The 19,446-nt window shown below is 48.7% G+C and overlaps 1 protein-coding gene across 1 annotated transcript in view; it reads right to left on the bottom strand.

Annotated features, from left to right (window-relative positions):
• Window positions 1-18,928, bottom strand: part of SMAD3 (SMAD family member 3) — a 133,566-nt gene extending 114,638 nt beyond the window's left edge. Inside the window, exon 1 of the mRNA XM_049852779.1 lies at window positions 18,205-18,928. Coding sequence (XP_049708736.1) covers window positions 18,205-18,410 — 206 coding nt within the window. The 5' untranslated portion in view covers window positions 18,411-18,928. The remainder of the gene's footprint in view (window positions 1-18,204) is intronic.
• Window positions 18,929-19,446: the final 518 nt, after the last annotated feature.

Below are 19,446 nucleotides of genomic sequence, written 5' to 3'. Positions count from 1 at the left end.
CACTCAGAGGCTCCTTACCACCACCACCACCAACTAAAGGTACTCAGCCAATATTTGGTAAATTCAACAATGACTACAATGGAATTAAATAAGGTCACAGAGGAATGGGCCTCCTCTGAGGGTGGAGCACCAGAAGGTAATTTAGATTTGTCCAGCAGGAAAATGTATGTATAAAGAAATTGGCAAAAGGCAAAAAGCCCGGGGCGGGGGGGTGGGGAGGGGAGGGGACAGAAAAGTAGCATGAAATATTAGAGCTGATATAGACCTTTGAGCTTTTTCTCTTCAAGTCTGTCACTTTGTCAATGGGCAGAATGATAGCCAGAGAACCAAAAACCCACTGCCATCAAGTCGGTTCTGACTCATAGTGACTCAACAAATTTTCCAAGGCTGTAAATCTCTAAGAAAGCAGACTGCCATCTCTTTCTCCCACAGAGCACCTAGTGGTTTTGAACTGCTGACCTTTCAGTTGGCAGTTGATCACTTTAGCCACCGTGCCACCAGTTGATTTTCCCAAAGTCATAAAGCCACTCTCTGCCTCAGCCTCACTGGAGAAGCAGGACGCTAAGATCACGGCTCCTTCATGTATCCATTTGTTCATTCACTGGTTCAACATGTTATGGAACTTGGTGACTCCAATACTGAGGACAGTGAAGACCATGTTAGGTTTTAGGAGGGAGAAAAGAAACAGCACAAGTTCGGTTTCAAATGTAGAATGTAAGGTGTTGCTGGGATGCCCAGGTATTGATGTCCAGAGAACAGCTGGAGCTGGGTGGGTGGAAGTACTACAGATCTGAGTCACCCCACAATGCTCACAAATGAAACCCAGCGAGAGGAGAAGTCTGAACTGCAATTTTGACTCAGCCCGGCTAGATAGAACGACATCCAGCATATGGTTCAGTTTTCTCATCACTGAGTGAAGACAGATAGACAAAAAATAAAAATAGAAAACACAGTGGCCGAAAGGTGACATTCACAAAGCTCCTGGGATCAAAGCCCCTTTGTGAGTACTGTTATTTCATCCCCCTCCTAACGGTAACCACTTCCCACAAGAGGCCCAGCAAGGCAACTGCACAGCCCACAAGAGAGATAGAAATATGACCACACTTCCCACTTATAAACAGGCAATGGTAAACATCTGAGACCAATGGTCCACACCGTGGTTAAACAAAGGGTTGGGGGAACCCAGGAATGGCTGCCAGGACCCCCACCTCCCCACATGCTGGCTCTCCCTCCATGAGCGGTAAACTTGCGCCATGAACTTCAGAGCTGAAGTTGATCAAACAGAACCAGACTTACCCTGGACAACTTAGTTGGATTTCATACTCAGGTTCACCTGACCACTACTCATGGGAACTCAAGGCTCTTCAAGGCAAGTAGCTGCTTGGGTTCCAGGCCCAGCACTCTTTGTGCTGGACCACACCAACAAGGCAGAGGACGACACCACATGTTTACTGATGTGTGCAACTCTCTCCCCCGTCAGTGGTGGTGATGGACTTTTTTTCAACAATCAAAGCATAAACTGTAACTCTTTCAACCATGCAGGCAAAAATAGGAAAACCTCAAGCAAACATCTTTAATTAGCTCTGAAATGTTCCCTGGGGTCCCAAGTACCCCAGCTCCTAGATCAATAGCAAAATAAAACAAGAGACCTTGGGGCAGGCTCAGTTTTCTCTGAATTGGAATGAAAATGCACCTGCAGACCTGAAGTCACTCATTAGCTCGCCGTGGCAGGAAGACTCCAGGGTATTCCGCGTCTGCAGAAAGTTCCATCAGAAAATATAAAAAAAAGTATACATCACCCAGCGCTTTGTTTTTAACCACTGAACATTTATAGAATTCTTATTTCTTCATCTACATGCTTTCAGAGAAAGTTTCCAACAGATTCAAAGCAAGCAAGACACACAAAGACACTAAACATGCAATGAAATTGCGTATGGTTTTGAAGCTAGAATACCACAAGAATCTTTAGAAAATTTCCCCGAGGGGGAGGAGGCTCTTAGCTCTGTACCCCGCCCCCCTCTATACTCAAGGTCAGGTTTTTATCGTCATTCTGTCAACAGGAAAACAAGACTGGTGGAAGGGTGGAGACAGAAATTTGAAAAGCCCAGGCCTGGATCACAAAGTGTACTGTCCTAAGCATGGTATTCAGAGGCCTGAGGGTCCCCTCTGGGAGTCTCACTTCCATCTGGTCTCCCTGAGCCCAAATTTAACACCTCTTCCCAAGCTGCTCCATGACAGTCTGCTATACCCCTTTAGATGCTCCAAGTTCAACTATATAATTGTCTCTCCACCCAGCCTATAAGCTCCATGAGGGTAGGAGCTGTTCTCTGACAGCTTTACTATCATATCCTCAGAAATCAGCAAGACTTAAAGTGGTCAGGAGTCTCCATCAGAGAAGAAGGAAAACAGCAATCAACGAGGATGTATTAAAATTTACCAAGTGCCTAGCACTATACTAAATGCCATAACAAGTCAAAGAAATAGCACGGGTCCTTGACCTCAAGACGTTTATTATAACCAGTGATCTTTGCCATTGACTGCACGTGATACACCACTGGCTTATGGGATACCCAGAGGCTTCTGGGAAAGGTTTTCTTCCTGGATTAAGAGACCTCCAAGGAAAAATGGCCCTTTTTAGTCCCTGCGTGCAACCATGTGAAGAGGGAATTACCTGGAGCAGCTGTGGTCATCTTTGGACCATGAAGGGGCCAACTTAAGACAAAAATTCAGCAAGCTGAACACGGCGGGGCTCCTGAATCCTTGCTGATGCCGGAAACCTCCCTGCCTCCAGACTTCTTAGGGGAGATAATAAGCCCCCATACAACTTAAGCCGTTCATTGGGTTTTAGGTTACTTGCAGCCCAAAGCATCCTGATACACTGAGTTTGGCCCCAGATACAGACTGTGGGGTGGATCAGAGAGGGAAGGGATCAACTAGTTGACTGAGTAATACAGGCATGAGGCACTGAGGGCCTTCTAGCTGACTGAGGAATCCAGGCGTGAGGCACTGAGGGCCTTAGCTACGGAGGACAGGGTGGCAATGGTGAGGAGAGCTGGAATTCCAGAGACACAAAAGCAGATTCCCGCCTTACCCACAAGATGGCCCAGTCATCCCCGTGGAGCCTGGGGCTCAGTTCCCACGATGACTAGCCAATGAACTGGAACATAAACACTTAGTACCCCCTGTCCACACTTAGACACACACATGCCTACATGTGTCTCTGGGGTAAGAAAGGGGAAATGCATCTTGTTTTATTTATAAAACACAGCAGAGCAACAAAGGCTGATGACCGGAGCACCGCAGTATCAGCTGAAGTTCTCGAGGAGGGCGCCAAGTTTGGTTTGAATTTACATTTCGCTTTTCTCGGCCTGTAACCGTTCCTCTTTGTCACTCCAGCTGCTCTCCTAGGAGGTCAACAGACAGGGCCTCGCCCACGGCAACTGTTTGGTTGGAGAGTTTAGAGAATCCAAGCCCTTCTCCAGACTTCCAATAAATTATTTAGGGCAAGAGAAGGAGGCCTGGACGCTGCACAAACAAACCCTGAGAGCATTCAGCCGAGTGAAACATGCAAAGTCTTTACCTGTTCTCTGCAGAATTCAGTTGGGGGTGGGGGGTTATTTGGGGTCACGTGATCCACAGCAGCCCTGGCACATTCATTTACCACAACCAAAGAGAAAGAAAAGGCAGGCTTGCTGTTATTTTTAATCCCTTCCTCAATGCTTTCCAAAATTCTTCAGCAGAAAGGATTACCCACTAAACTCAGCAGCTCGCAGCTCCCAGCCAGTAGTATCTTTGAGGCTTCGGTTAAAATGGAGCAGGGAGCAGGAGAGATTAGCTCACAGAAGTTGCTGCTCCTAGCCATTAAGAGTCATCCAAGTTGCACTGGGCCTGGCAGATCATGGTGGCATCTCCTGGACTTCAAAGGGACATGGCCTAATGAGGATGCAGACATTCTAGAGTCAGGTGACAGCCCCCTCACACCCCAACACCACTCCCCCATCCTCCTATATACACCCCATCTCCACCTCCTACCTCTATCCCCCTTCCTTCAGAGTGCAATCAGCATAGCTAAATGTTCCCTAATTCCTAATCCAGTTAACTAACCTCTAATGCTAACTTTAGAATCCCGGGGTGGTGCAAAGGATTAACATGCTCAGCTGCCAAATGAAAGGCTGGCAGTTTGAGTCTAACCAGAGATGCCTCAGGAGAAAGGCCTGGAGATCTACTTCTAAAAACTCAGGCACTGAAAACCCTCTGGAGCACAGTTTTACTCTGACACACGTGGGGTCGACATTTGGAATCAACTCTACAGCAATTTGTTAGTACTATATGATGTTAGATTATCTCTAAGTTCTCACCCAGTTTTAAAATATTATGCTGCCAACTTGCTGCATGACCGTAGGCAAGTTACTTCACTCAGAAGAACAGTGACTAATTTGGACTGTCCCTTACACTTGAGCAATGGCACGTAAACTGACTGACCCAATCCTCCCTGTTACCTTGGGAGGTAGGCGGGTCAGGTATCGTGATCTTTGGTGTGGAGAGGCAGGGAGATTTAGGGTGACCATGCACCCGGGTTTGCCTGCACACTCCAGGTCTAGCTCTACTCTCCAGGCTTCATTATTAGCAGCGCTGCCCCTTTCCACTCTCGAAGGTCCTGGTTTGTACGAAAAATTATACAGTCACTCGATTCTAGAAGGGGTAGAAATTCAGAAGCAAATTCAGCTCTGCCTCCTATTAAGAGACCTAAAACAACTTGCCTAAGCAATCTGAGTCTCGTTTTCCTCACTTACAAACTAAGGATAACAACGCCAATTTCACAGATTTTCTTATGAGGATGAGAATGGTAGCCCTTTCATGGGGGGAAGTAGGGCAGAGCTTAGAGATCCAGGGTCGAGAACCAGAGACCTGGCACTGACCCTCAATGCTTCAGCCTTCCCCTCTGTAAACATGATAACCCACCCTCCTCAGAGCACTCTAGAAAGGTAAGAGAAGTAAATCGCCTGCCCGGGTGTCTGGCTGAGCAGTGCAAATGATCGATGTGCTTGGCTGCTAACTGGAAGGCTGGCAGTTCGAGTCCCTCCAGAGATGCCTTGGAAAAAAGGCCTGGCAATCCACTTTCAAAAATTCAGCCACTGAAAACCCTATGGAGCACAGTTCTTGTCTGACATACCTGGGGCCACCATGAGTCGACTAGACAGTAACTGGTGGTGGGGGTAGTGGTGTGGTATCTGGCATGTAGTCGGCACTCAGCCCATGCAGCAGGTACCAGGATCACCCCACCTGAGGGGGCTTTGGTGACCTGTCAAAGGTCAGCACTGCTGACTCAACCATCTTCTGTCTTCAGCTCATCTAGTACGTGGCACTGACAGCACTCGGAAGTTCTCTTGAAGCGAGAGCTTGAGCTCACACACTTATTGAATTTTGTGTATTATTTATGGCTTCCTATAAGGTCTCTGTGAAAATCTGGGTGTGAATTTTAAAGCCTTAACTCCACCTCTGCCCAAAAGAGCATTCAGCCATACTGCAGAGTTGAGTTTCATAAAGAAATAGTGAGCAACCTTGCATAACACTTTGCAGTTTGCAAAGTGTTTTTAATGAATAGCTCATCTACATAAACAGCTTCATGAGCCTACAGAGGGAGGTATTATTTTTCCCATTTTACTGATGAGGAAAAGCAGGCTCAAAGACGTAGGTGACTCGCCCAAGGTCACAAAAGCAGTAAAGAGGAGAAGAGGGATGTGAACTCAGGTTTCTGGAATGTAAACCCAGGTTCTTCACTGCGGAATGCTGTCACTTCATTTCACCTTCAGCACTGGGTATTTATCGGTGTTTCCAAATATGGGTCTATGAACTAAAACCAGTTCATGAACAGAAACCCTGATCTTTTAAAAACCTACAAACCTAAATTAACGATAGAAAGCCGGATCCAGATAAGGCAAATAATATCCAATCTCTAAGTGGTCAACGCAATTTGTGTTTGATTTTGGTGATAAAATAAACGAACAAGACCTATTTAAATTACTTTACTCCCTTCTTAAGGAATATAATCTGTTTTTAGTACACCTATATCATTCTAGAGAGTCCCTGGGTGGTGCAAACGGTTAAAACTTTTGACTGCTAACTGAAAGGCTGGAGATTCAAATCCATCCAGAAGTGCCTTGGAAGAAAGGCCTGGCAAACTGCTTCCCAAAAATCAGCCACTGGAAACCTTCTGGAGCACAGTTCTACTGTGACACACATGGGGTGCCATGAGTTGAGGGTGGCTTGACAGTAACTGGTTATAGCATTCCAGGAGAGTCTGCAGTAAAGAATTTTGCTATTTTCCCCAATTGCAGTGTGGTCTGGAATTTTTTCTTCTGGAATCAGAAAGTTTGGCCTAGACAATCATCGATAAATAAATTAAAAACACTGACCAAAAATACTCCAAGTAAAGGCCAGGAGAGATGCCAAGATTTGACCTTGAGAGATGCTGAGATTGAGGCCTCCGCTCGAGGAGATGGGTATCTCCCTGGAACCCTGCAACACTCTGCTGCATTTCCCAAGGAACCCGTGTCAAGAGGCTGACGTGACTCACTGGCTAATTACTGAACACTTGGACTCCCAGAGCCCTCCTGGCTGGACAAGGCATCTTCTCTCCTGACAGTGAACAAAACACCATTTTCACCCTAGTCCAGACATAGTCTAAAGCTGTCCACATGGTGGTGTATGGATTATGACTCTGACCTGGATAACTCAGGCAGAAAATCTGCCACTACCAACCACGGGGTGAGGGGAAGGAAATGAACTACGAACGGAAGGGTGTCTTTAGCCATGCTACACTCTACTTAAAAACCTGCTAGACACTTACAGAGCAAGGTCCAGTGCCCTTGGCAACTTCCGTCTCCAGCTCCTCTCCAGCTCTTCCCCTTTTCCACATTCTGGCCACCCTGAGCTGCCCTGCCTTCCTGGACACCATGCCTGTCCAAGCAATGTCTGGCCTGTCCTCCATGCAGCCCCCCAGCCCAGTCCTACCCATCTCTCGAGGTCTCACTGAGGTATCACCTCCTCTGTGAAGCCTTCTGACCCCCAAGAAAGAACGCTGCTTTTCCCCTGGGCTCCCAACGACACTTTGTTTGACCTTTACTAGAACGTCCCTACCATGAGTCCATGGTAACTGTGGTTCGGAGCATTCCTTTTGGCCTCCAAGCAGTTCAGAGACAGGATTTCATCTTTATATTCCTGATGGTGGTGTTTTTGTTGTGTGCCACTGAGTCAGTGCCAACTCATAGTGACCCTCTATGAGACGGCAAAACTAGCACATAGGGTTTCCTAGGCTGTAATCTTTACGGGAGCAGATTGCCAGGTCTTTTCTTTTGCAGAGTTGCTAGCGGGTTGGAACCGCCAACCATTCAGTTAGCAGCCAAGTGCTTTAACCACTGTGCCACCAGAGCTCCTATATCCCTAAACCAAACCAAACCAAACCCAGTGCCATCCAGTCGATTCCGGCTCACAGCAACCCTGTAGGGTTCCCAAGGCTGTAAATTTCTACAGAAGTAGATTGCCACATCTTTCTCCTGCAGAGCTGCTAGTGGTTTTGAACTGCTGACCTTTCAGGTTAGCAGTAGACTGCTTTAACCACTGGGCCACGAGGGCTCCCTATATCCCTGATACCCAGCACAAAGTCAGCGCTCAGTAAATCTGTCCAACAAGCAAATACACTAGTCAGTGGCCCAGCTCTCTGCTGCATTTTTTGGGTGCACAGCTGGAGTATCTAACGCCTTCTCCCTGATCTGCATTTAATCCGTTCTGACCTGGGTTCAAGGTGACAAAAGTCAATCCCTATGGAAGTCTCCATGGCCCTGTACCATATAATGGTACCACCTGGGCTGGGCCTTACTTGTGGCTATACGCCTGAGAGGAGTTGCTAAAAACAGACCTGCCCCTAACATTGGTGGGTCTTGTCCATGAGTCCATGTTAAGGCCCACATATCACATGTCATATATAAAAGACAGAAATCAAGGTAGCTAACTGTTTAAATAGAGCATGTTCTGTCTTCCTACCTTGACAAACAGACCTTAAAATAACCCAGAAGGCCAGGTTTCAATTTAGAATTCCCTGACCCCTTGGCTTCCCACTGGAATGTAGCGGCCCAGGGAGAACCTGCCCTGGGTCTCAGCTGTTGCCTGAACCATCCCACACTGTGAGGGGTCTCGTGTATGCCCACGCAGATACCCCAGGCAGCAAGTCGGAGCTCCATCAATTCCCCGTCCCCCTGCATCCTCTGCCCAGCCTTTGGGCCTGGGGGGCACACACTGTTGCTGCGGTCTACCCTCAGGTAGATGGGCCCAGGCCCACACAGGTCTCAGAAGCAGGCTTGAAACCCCTGAGGCAGGGAATCAGAGGGCTGGGTTGCCAGTGTAGTCTGGGAAGGAGGTATAGGATCTAGATGGCCCATTTCCTGGCCCTATAGACTCCTTGTCCTATGAGGAGGAACAACCAGAAGGAAAGCCAAAGCAGGGCCCTCTACATGTGGGCCCCTCTTGCCCGTGTCTAGGGACAGAAATGGGTACCACCATCCACATCCAATACATTTCAGGGCCATGGGTTTCTGGAGCTGACCATTTTCACTGACAGCCAAGCCAACCGGTGAGGTGGTACTTCAGGGTGAGCCGGAGCTGCCTTCCAGCGGGGCCTCAAAAAGGCACCAGCAGCAATAAACATCATGCACTTCCACGCACGGACTATCAGTGACAAGCGCGTGAGTCATGGCGTTTCTTCTTCAGGATCTTACCCATCCCCTGCCCCAGGAGCACTGATTCATCAAAGTTTGTTTTCAATACTATTATTTTTAGTCAGCCGAACAATTTAAAAAGTGACGGCAGAGAAGGTGAAGGGGGAGGGCAGTACCATCTACAAAGATGTATTGTTTCTCTTTCAATAGCCCGCCCAGCACTAAATCAACAAGTGGCACTGTGAGTTTGGTGACTATGTTGGAGACAGGGCCCTTTACCACATAAACTGAGGTTCTCCAAATGGAGACTTCTGAGAGCGAGGGACGAGGGGTCCTCCTGGGATCATCTGACACCATCAGTCCAATCCCCCCAACCCCGAAAGGACAAATGAGTGTTTACTAAGCACCTATTATGCACCTGAGGTTGCCACATAGCTAGTAACAAGCTTGTTCTTCCAGCCCCGCTGGTGGCACAGTGGTACAGAGCTCGGTTGCTAACCAAAAGGTCAGCAGTTTGAGTCCACCAGCTGCTCCTTAGAAACATTATGGGGCAGTTCTGCTCTGTCTTAAGGGTTGCTATGAGTTGAAATCGACTCAACGTCAAGAGGTTTCGTTTATTACGTGCTATTATAAAAAAAAAAAAAAAAAAGAACCGGCCAACTGCTTGATCTATCTTATCTCATTTAGGTTGATTTATATGAGGTAGGTGGTCCCATCTTCAGTTTACAGATGAGCAAACTGGGGTGCAATAAACTGAAGCAAATGTACCTGAGGTTGCCACACAGCTAGTAACAGGCACACTCGAACCCAGGTCTGTTGGACTCCAGGGCCTTTTTGTTCTTTCCACTTTACTGTGCTCTTCCTCTGCCCCCTGCTCCCCGAGTAATACTTTGAGAACTTGTTTGGGTAGAGATAACAGCTACACACAAGACTTTAAGCAGGAGCTGAACAAACTCCAACTCACCCAGCCCTCCCACACTCACAGAGAAATAAGATACACCTGAGCCCGAATTCAATGACGGCGTGAGGGACAGTTTACAGCGGAGAAGATCTGAAGCAAAAGGAAAAACCCAACTTTCAACATCAGCCACTTGTAACTACTCAAAAAGTGCTTTCTGGATCCATTACTCCACATTTGGGCTTAGCCCAGAGGTGATTTTTTAAGGAAAAAATGCCTTTTGGCATTTTTGAGCTGTGACAGCGTAGAAACAGACCTTTAAAAACACACACCCAAAAAAGCATTACTACTTTCAAAAGTCCAGTTTAAAAAAAGGTGACACTTCAGAGCTACAACTTGGCTTGGCAGTTTGTGATGTAATACGTAGCAGCAAAAGCCACCAGATTTGTAACTCTGTAGGTTTCAAAAGCAAACACAGTGTTTCTTAAACAATAGGCTTACACTCCCGGCAAAGCATTCAGGAGAAAAAGCTGCCAGATGTTAGCGGAGGGAGCCATGTGATAGAGAAAAAGTACTATTTCAGTGCAAACCAACTTTTCATTTCCTAGCTGGGGTTTAAACTGGTAGCCTCCAGGCTGCCTAACAAAAGGCTCGTGCTTACGCAATCAAGCATAGCCTTTCTTTATATAGATGCTCGAAAATAAATAAAGGAAGCTTCCTGGGTAAACTCTGACATATGAGCAAACATTTTCCACAGGTATCCTCTATAGTGTCTACCTCTTACACTTAACCATTTTTAGGTTTTTGTGGTCATTAGTTTAAGTAAACTTCCTGCTCTGAGAATTGCCAAAAATAGCAACAAAAGAAGAAAAATTGCTCACTGCATCTCAAGACACACAGCCTCCACTTTTTATCCTGGTACTCAGTTATTTTTAAATTCCTTTGTAGTTAAATTTCACTGATTTTGACTCAAAGGGTCAAAGGGAGGCAAGGAGGAGGAAAGAGAAAAAGAACCAAGATTAAAGACTCAATTATCATGGCATGACTTTCATTTATATAAATTAACTGGCCCTGGGCTGACAGGGTCTTAGGACATTAAGGATTACAAAAGATGCATGTAAATAGAAGCTCTGAAATGTTCGCACAAGAAGCACTTTAGAGTTAGAAAGACCCTCAGGAAGAGTTTATCTAGCTCATTTTCCAGTTAAGAACACGAAGCACAGAGAGGTTATGCAACTTGTCCCAGGTCACACAGCTAATCAGAAACAGAGCTAGATCTAAAACCTGTCCAGGTCTGCTGATCTGTCTCTAAAATGATCCCCAAAACTTTATTTCTAATTTTTCTTTACAGTATTTATGAGGAGAAATGGCCTACTAAGAAAACGTGAGCCTAGTTCAGAATTAGCCAAACTTCTTAATTAATAGCCTTCTACAGTGTTTTCATTTTAAACTGAGCCTCTCTGTCAAAACCTTCTGCAGCAGTGTGCCACTGTGGAAGTCTGCTATTTATAGCAGGAACCTCGGCTAATCAACAGTGGATATTGTGACTTGTGCTCTGCTGTTGTTGTTGTTAGGTGCCACTGAGTCAATTCTGACTCACAGCAACCCTATAGGACAGAGTAGAACTGCTCCATAGGGTTTCCAAGGCTATAATCTTTAAGAAAGAAGACTGCAGCTGGTGGGTTCGAACTGCTGACCTTTCGGTTAGCAGCCAAGCACTTAACCAATGTACCACCAGGGCTCCCTACTCGGGCTACAGATTTGTTATTCCCACAAGTGTTAACGAACTCGAAGAATAATGTTACACACACACACACACACACACATACACGTATAAATGCTATCCTTGTCAGGAGTCAATAAACTGCAGAGCTTGGGGAATTTGGTTTTCTAGCACCAAGAAAGCAGTATTTACAAATTGGCTAAAGAATGAACACAGACGCCATTATTTACAACTCCAAAGAACCCAAGTCTAACAGCCAGCAGACTAGAAGCTACAGAAGGGCAGGGGCTGTATCTGACTTTATTCACTAGTTCGACTCTGTTGCCTAGCCCAGGACTTGGCACCTGGTAGGTGCATTGAAGGAAAGCAGAAAATGAATCGGATAAGTTCTCTTGGGAATGTCTTTGTTCGGGGACTTGGAATAGAATAAAATTAGAAATGAAACTTGGGGGAATAAGGTTGGTATGACAATTTCCAACTGTTTCTAGGAATCACTGTGCTTGGGGGGCAGGGGAGGCTGAACGTTCTATGGCCCAGAGACCTACCAATGGTCAAGAGAAGATTCTCAGTGCTCCATGGCAAGGAGCTAGCCCCATCCAACCCTGCACCAGCCACTCTCCCGCAAAAGGCTGGTAACCCAACCTTCTGCACGCCCAGCTGCACGGCTACCTTCAAGGACACCCTTTTTTAGGCAGTTCCCTTCTCAGCCACCCAACACTACCAGATGTGAATTTGGGGATGGAGTAGGTTGATTTTTTATTTTAAATAGGGCAGTACATCAAAGGAGACAAGGACAAAAGTTAATGGAGACTATTCATAAGCCTTGTTGATTGAGAAAGCTGCATTCCAACCTTAGAGAATTTAATCACACCTGTTGGGGGGAGGGTAGCTGAAAAAGGTGGGAGAACAAGGTAACAGGGAAATAGAAATTGATTTCAATTTAAAGCAAGCCCTGCTTGGTCCTATTTATTTCAGAGAGGCGCTCCTACAGAACAATGGCTTACTCGGCATCAGATGGCATTAAATTCTCCTAATAAATTAACCGGTGAACATCGATGGTTGCTCAGTCCATTAAATCTTGTTAATTTTATTTCCATTATAATAATACAGCAATCACAAGTTTACATTATTAAACCAATATTTATTCTTTAAAAACTCTTTTTTAATTGGATTCCTGATGTGATAAGCTTGAAACAAATTCTCTTGATTTCATCAACTTCTTGCATTTTTCAGCAGAACCAAATGACTATTGTATTCATTGACTTGTTTTCTTATTATTAACATCGTCATTTAAAACTTTATGTTTCTGCACAGACTTTTTAAAAGCATTACTAAAAGCTCTTATGCCCAGTCAGCAACACAAGCTTCTAGGATTTATTTTCAGCAAGTGTTGATCAGAGAAAGGAAGAGTTAGGTCACACCAAGACCCTGAAATTCTAAGCATCCAAAATCATCTCCAAGGTGCCCACTTTTTGTTGACACTTTGTGATATTCTGAGTTAGTATACTTCAAGTCTGTTCCCACCAAGGAAACCAGAATTTCAGGTTTGCAGTACCATAAAATTGCTTTTCACTTCAAAGAGAGAATACTTCACAGTAGACTAATACACTACACATAGGTCACTAGCCTTTCGGTGCACATTGCAAGAAACATTTTTATAGCCAAGCTGAGTTTATAGTAAAAGGAAGAAGATAAAGACATCCTCATTCTTGTAGGCAACTATTATCACCATGTACCGAAAAAGTTCCCATGACCATTTTGTAGTCTCAAACCTTCCTTCAGATTATAACTCCTGTCCCCGCTTTGGTTTTCCACCTCATCTTGACCCCATCCTCTCCCCACCTCCTCTCACAGAATTAACTGCCCATTTACTGCGTTCCTGTCACTTGGTCCATCCTCCAGCTGCATCTCATGCTCCATCTTTGTACAAGTCTCTCTCCCGCTCTTGCCACGACCTCCTTGAGTACAGGCACCTGTCTTGGTCATCGTAGTTGTTGCTGTCAGCTGCCAGTGAGTTGGCTCCCAACCCATGGCAATGCCACAGACAACAGGATCAGGCCACTGTGATCCATAGGGTTTTCACTGGCTGATTTTTGAGAGCTGACCACTAGGCCCTTCTGCAAGCTTCACTGAAACCCATTCAGGCTCACGGCAACACGCGAACCTCCACTGCCAGATGAGTGGGGGCTGCGCTTGAAGTGCGCTGGCCAGGATTGGACCCCAGGCCTCCTGTGGAAGGCAAGAATTCTACCATTGAACTACCACTGCCCTCTGGTCATTGTACTGGGAGCTCAATAAACAATCGAATAATTCCACAATGAATGAATAATACAGAGGACTAAATATAACACATCTGTCAAGCTCCCTAGTTCACAAACACTTGCACAGGCCTTGTCTCATCCCAGATTTATAGGTGTAGGCACGGAGGCTCTGAGTCATTAACTGGCCTCCCAAATCCATCCAGGTAATAAGATGGCAGGTCCAGAACCTGAATTCTGTGCTTTTTTCCCAGGAAAAAACAGAGACGGCGTTCATTTTTTTATTTTCTAACATAGTTACTTCTATACTATTTTGAAAGCACACCATAGTTTCCTCTCTCACCCAAAAAACAAAAAAATAAAAAAGTCACACCATACTAAATCTCACACTTCTTCTGATGGCTGGGAATAAAAAATAAATATCAGTTAGGCACTCAAATAATGCCCTATTAATGTTTCCCTGGGTGGCACAAACAGTTAAGTGCTCCACTACTAGCTGAAAGACTGGCGGTTCAAACCCACCCCTGAGGTGCCTCAGAAGACAGGCCTGGCGATCTATCTCCAAAATGTCACAGCCTTGAAAACCCTATGGAGCAGTTCTACTCTACATACAGGGGGCCGCCATGAGGAAGAATCTACTTGATGGCAACTAACAAAAGCAACAATGTTCTCCCTACTGGAAAGTAAGTTACTCACCAGCAGGGACCATCTCAAATTGACCTCTGCATCCCTCTCCCAGTACCTGGAATATTAACTCACAAGAGGAGGGAGTTCAACAAATAAATTTAAAAAAAACCTCAATTCCACAACATGAATTGTTATATTGTATCATCTGCAACATAAATCAGGCAAACATTCAACTTTAGGGTACAAGCAGCAAATATTCTTCAGGTTCACACGTCAAAGGAGCACCATGTGGCTTCTAGGTTCCACCACAGCTCTGAGCCAGCCCTCTAATCAGCTACCATTGCCCTACAGGACGCTGTGTGGTGCTCTCAAGATCAAGGTTAACCAGCAGCAACAAGAGGACGGGCCACTTCCATGGCAGCCAGAAGTGGGCTTGCTTCAAATGTCTAGAATATCCTTCTGGGCAGCAGCTCAGAGAGATGGGGGACAGGAGATGCTGAGATCTAAAGGGCAGTGAAAAGGCCACTCCTGTGGCCTTGGTAATAGGTCCATCCCTAGAAGTCTGAGAAAGGGGTATGAAAGACGAGATCTTCTTCCTTTCTCCTTAGTGACCTGGTAAAGTCCATGTAGACAACAGTGGGGGGGTGGGTTATACTGAAAAAGCAGATGCACAGAAAGAAAGGAGTTGCCATGGATCGTGTCTGGTGTTTAGTCCAGTTCTCCTACTCCCTCTGGACTTGGTGCATGACACTTGAAAACCCAAATTCCCTTCCAAACAAGTAAGGCCTTAAAGTTGGTCCAGCTTCCAACAACTGGGCCAAAGCCTGGATCCCATCAATGGGATGAGAAAAGTAACTTTAGGTGTGCTGGGCTCCTTAGCACTGACGTAATGTACGTCCACTTTCTGTACCTCTCAGTGGCAAATACGATGACTCCATTCCTATAAGCTAGCAGCAAAGATACCTGCAGCTTTACTCAGGTACTCAAGCAGGTGAGGCATGAGATGCTGTTATAAAACTCTACCTTCTGCCGTTTTGGCTAGACCCAGGAGTATGCAGATAGGTGGTTGGTTGTTATATCTAAACCAAGCTCTCCCCACTTCCTTGGCACTGATCTCTTTTGTTTTCTTGGTATCAGTAAGTTTGTATCACTCCCATTCTACTGATAATTGAAACAGGTTAGAGTTGGTAGAACAGAGAAGCAAGCATGTGGGCTGGGAGTCCCTAGTATAAAGCTATAACTGCCAAAAGTTTCTGTTGCTGCTCATTATTATATGTTAGCCAAAACACACTTGTCATCATCGCCTTAGGCCGAAGCCTCCTTAAACCCCAGGCTCCAGATCCTGCAGTGTCTGCAAGCACCCAGTGTTCCCACCGCAGTGAGAGAACTCAGGGAAACATCTATCTACTTTCCAAACCTCTACTTCTGAAAAATCAGGGAGAGAGCAGAGAATTAGACAAGTAATGACACAACCTAAGGGGCTTAGCAGATACACATGTGACATGAGTCCAGCTAGACACCTACCCAAGACGTGGCCTTTAGTTCTCTGCCCACGACCAAAACAGCAGCAGCTGTTGCCAAGGGAAACAAGGTGACCCAGAGGCATGGGCACAAAATCCGGGGATGGAAATCCATTTTGTCTGGATCCACCCAAGCAACTGGGTTTCGCTAACTGGGAAAAGATGAAAAAAAAAATCCACCTTAGCATCGGGTCCTTGCCAGGCGGGTAGGAGATGCCCCAGTCTAACAGAGTCCGCAGAAAGCCAGGGAGAAAGAAAGAAAAAAAAAAAAAACAGAGTCCGAAGAAAGCCAGGGAGAAGGTTAGCTTAAACTCTCAGAGACATCCAAAGCGTTCACATGCGTTGAGCTACAGAGGATCCTGAAATCAGAAAAGGCAGGCCACACACAGCTATGTCTCCACAGAGGGCAAGCTCCCACCAAGGCAAGGAAAAGCAAGGCTTCTCCAAGCTGTTATCAGCCAGACGATACAACGAGAAGAGTAATCTTTCCAAGGAAACATCCACAACCTCCACCCAGCTAACCTTGCTTTAAGCATTCAGCAAAGGATTTATCCAGAAACTTCCAAGTACACAGCAGCACAGAGTAACAGAAAGAGTACCAGGTTTGCTGAGAATCCCAAGCCCTCTATGCCAAGCCTTTTCACTTCTCTCCTCCAAAGTTTTCTCAGCTTTAAAAATGAGATAATCTTCAGCATAACTGCTTTATTTTCCAGGGGTTGGTTGGTTGCTTTCTTTTAAGTACTTCATAAAACCATGTGAAAGTGCTCTGTAAACTGTAAAACACTTTCTCGGCTATAATTGCTACCTTTTCTCTGCTTCAACTTGTGAGAAGGTGTTCTCAGGGCACCCTGGACAGGTAAGGAGAAGGCAGGTTTTGCAGAGCCGTCCTCAGATAGGAGAAGTAAGACACCCTCCCCCAACCACAGGAATAAAGAAGAATTCAGAACCGGAGCTGGGAGCAGAACCAGGTCTCTCCGACCAGCCCATCACACCACCTCCTCTGAAGTCAGTTCTGGCTCCTGATCACACACCCAGCACACACTTCCCAGACAGCACACCGCCTTCCCTCCCCCCTTTATTGACTGGATCCACCCAGTTTAAAAAAAATTATTTTTTAAGTCAGCGCTCCCACCATATGTGGCATTTATTTCCAGAGGAGGCCTGCTCTGGGATTCCGTGGACAGATGTTGCTTTGTGCCTGCCTGCCACGGCTGGCAGCCCTCGCACAGCTGCCCCAAGCAGGTGGCCAAGGATGGAGTCCACCCCTGGCCTTGACGCAAGGATGACAATCCATCTGGGACTCTGGTCTTGGGGCCCTCAACTCGTTCCTCTGCAGCCTGGGGCTCCCCACAACGCCCCACTACCCCTACACACACACACACACACACACACACGCACACACACACACTCCCCAGGCCCTTGCTCAGAATCAGACTTCAAAGGGGGCTGGGAGGGAGAGACGGGAGGTCAAGCTGCCGCCCCCACCCCAATTCCCTGCCAGGCGCAACTAAGCTAATCGAGGGTCCAGGAAGTGGAGAGAAGTCAGTGACCCCTTCTATCAGCCATCTGTGAGCTCCCGCCCGACACAGCGAGCGCGATCCGGAGGATAAAGGAGGTCCAGACAGATGGTAAAGCGCTTTGGGAAAGAGGGCTCTGCAGGAATGCGAGGGCCTTGCGAGGCCCACTTTGGGGTGCGTTTTGTTATCTAGCCGGCTCTGTTCTGCAACGACCTGCAATCTGCTAGGCTAAAAGGAGGGCAAAATCAGTGCGGGGCCGGGCGGTGCAGGGCGGGGAGAGCAGGACGACCCTACTCTCCGCCACTGGTCTCTCCTACTGGAAAGTCAGAACAGCGCACTGCAACTAAGTGCGTGTCTGCGTGCGGAGGGGGCGGGAGACTGGCACAACCGAGTCTAAAAATACTCGATAAAAATGCTAATCCCGAAGGCAAACAGAGAAAGAAGAAGGAATCTGTCAATCACGAGCTCCTGCTCCTCACCCACAGCCCCGGCTGTACGGACTGCATTCCTGCTGAGGAGGAGAGGGGGGACAGGGCTGAAGAAAAGAAAGGGAGACACACCACCACCTCCACGAGCGCGGGCCGCGGGGGCGGGAGGCAGCGGCAGAGGAGGGGCTCCGGCCCGCCGAGCCGAACAAAGCGGGCCTCAACTTCCAGCCCGCAGCGCCCCGGGGTGGGGGCGGCCAATTCCAGCGGCACCCCCTTTTCCGGGAGATGGAGAGCGAGTGTGGAGTCTGGAAGCGAGAGCGCCGCGTGGAAGCCCCAGGCTCTGAATCTTTTGCAAAGCCAGAAAGGGTTTTATTTGGGGTCCCCTCACCCCCTTCCTGCTGGCGCCCCAGCCCCCCCCTTACACACACACACAAACACACCCTCTCCAAATGCACCCAGCCGACCCTGCGCAACAAGGGGCTGGGCCCGGCGCGCCCCCCGGGGCCCCGGGGCCCCCACCTGGGGATGGTGATGCACTTGGTGTTGACGTTCTGCGTGGTGATGGCCTTCTCCAGCTCGTCCAGCTGCCCCGTCTTCTTGAGTTTCTTGACCAAGCTCTTGACCGCCTTCTCGCACCACTTCTCCTCCTGCCCGTTCTGCTCGCCCTTCTTCCAGCCCAGCAGGCGCTTCACGATCGGGGGGGTGAAGGGCAGGATGGACGACATGGCTGGGGGGTGGGGACGCGCGGGCGGCCAGGGGCGCCCCCGGCGGGGCTGGACGCGGCGGGACGCCGGGGGCGCAGAAGGGAGTTCTGCCGGGGCCGGCCGCGGCCGCCCAAACTTCGCCTCAACTCTCCGCGAACTTTCCCGTGTGCCGGGCCGAGCCGCGGCGCTGCAGCCTGCGGGGCTCGGCGCGCGGCCCTGCGCCCCGAGCGGCTCCCACGGCGGGGAGAAGGGCGGCAGGAGAGGCGGGCGGACGACAGCGGCACCGGTTTGAGCAGGCCCCGAACGCGGGGCAGAGGCGGCGGCCGGGAGACTCGGAGTGGCAGAAAAAAGTTTGGGTTTCCGCACGGGGTAGCAGTTTGGGTGCCGCCTCCGGGAAGGAAAGTCCAACCCCCGAGCCAAACTTTGCACTCCTCGCTCGCTTTGATGCGCAGATCCCTCCGCCTCTGCGGCCTCGCCTCCCGGCTTCCCTCCTCCTCCGTACTCGCTGCGCGCTCGCTGGGCCGGCCGGTGCCTGCGCCGCGCTCCCGCTCCCGCCCGCTCCCAGTCTGTGTTTCATGCAAATCCGCGTGCAGCCTCCTTTCCAAACCCTGTCACCGCCCCCTCGCCGCTGGGGCTCTCCGCCTCCTCCTCCGCGCCCCACCGCCTCCTCCCCGGGCGCCCTACCCGCCCCTTGCTCCGGGGAGGGCGCCCAGCCTGCCCCCGCCCCGCGCCTAGCGAGCCCACGTGGGCGACCCGGGCTGCCGCGGCCCCGGCTGGAGCGCGCGGGCGTCCGCGCGGCCGCGACCCGAAGTCGGGCAGGCGCCGGGAGGAAGTCGTGGGAAAGGAGCGGCGAGAGGGACCCCAGGCGGGAGGCCCGGGCGCCGGCCCTGGCGTCCCCTCTCGGAACCCACACTCGGGAAGCTCTGTTGGAGTTGCCGGCCGGAGAGGGCTGGGCTTGCAGCAAGTTGGCGCCGTCCCGCCAAGGGCTAGCGGTGCACCCGAGGACCCGGCCCCGAGAGGGGACGCACGTAAGGCCGAGGCCCCGCGCGCGCTGATC

The sequence above is a fragment of the Elephas maximus genome, chromosome 13 (assembly GCF_024166365.1).
Source record: "Elephas maximus indicus isolate mEleMax1 chromosome 13, mEleMax1 primary haplotype, whole genome shotgun sequence".
NCBI lineage: Eukaryota > Metazoa > Chordata > Mammalia > Proboscidea > Elephantidae > Elephas > Elephas maximus.
This window is presented reverse-complemented; position numbering and strand designations above follow the sequence as displayed.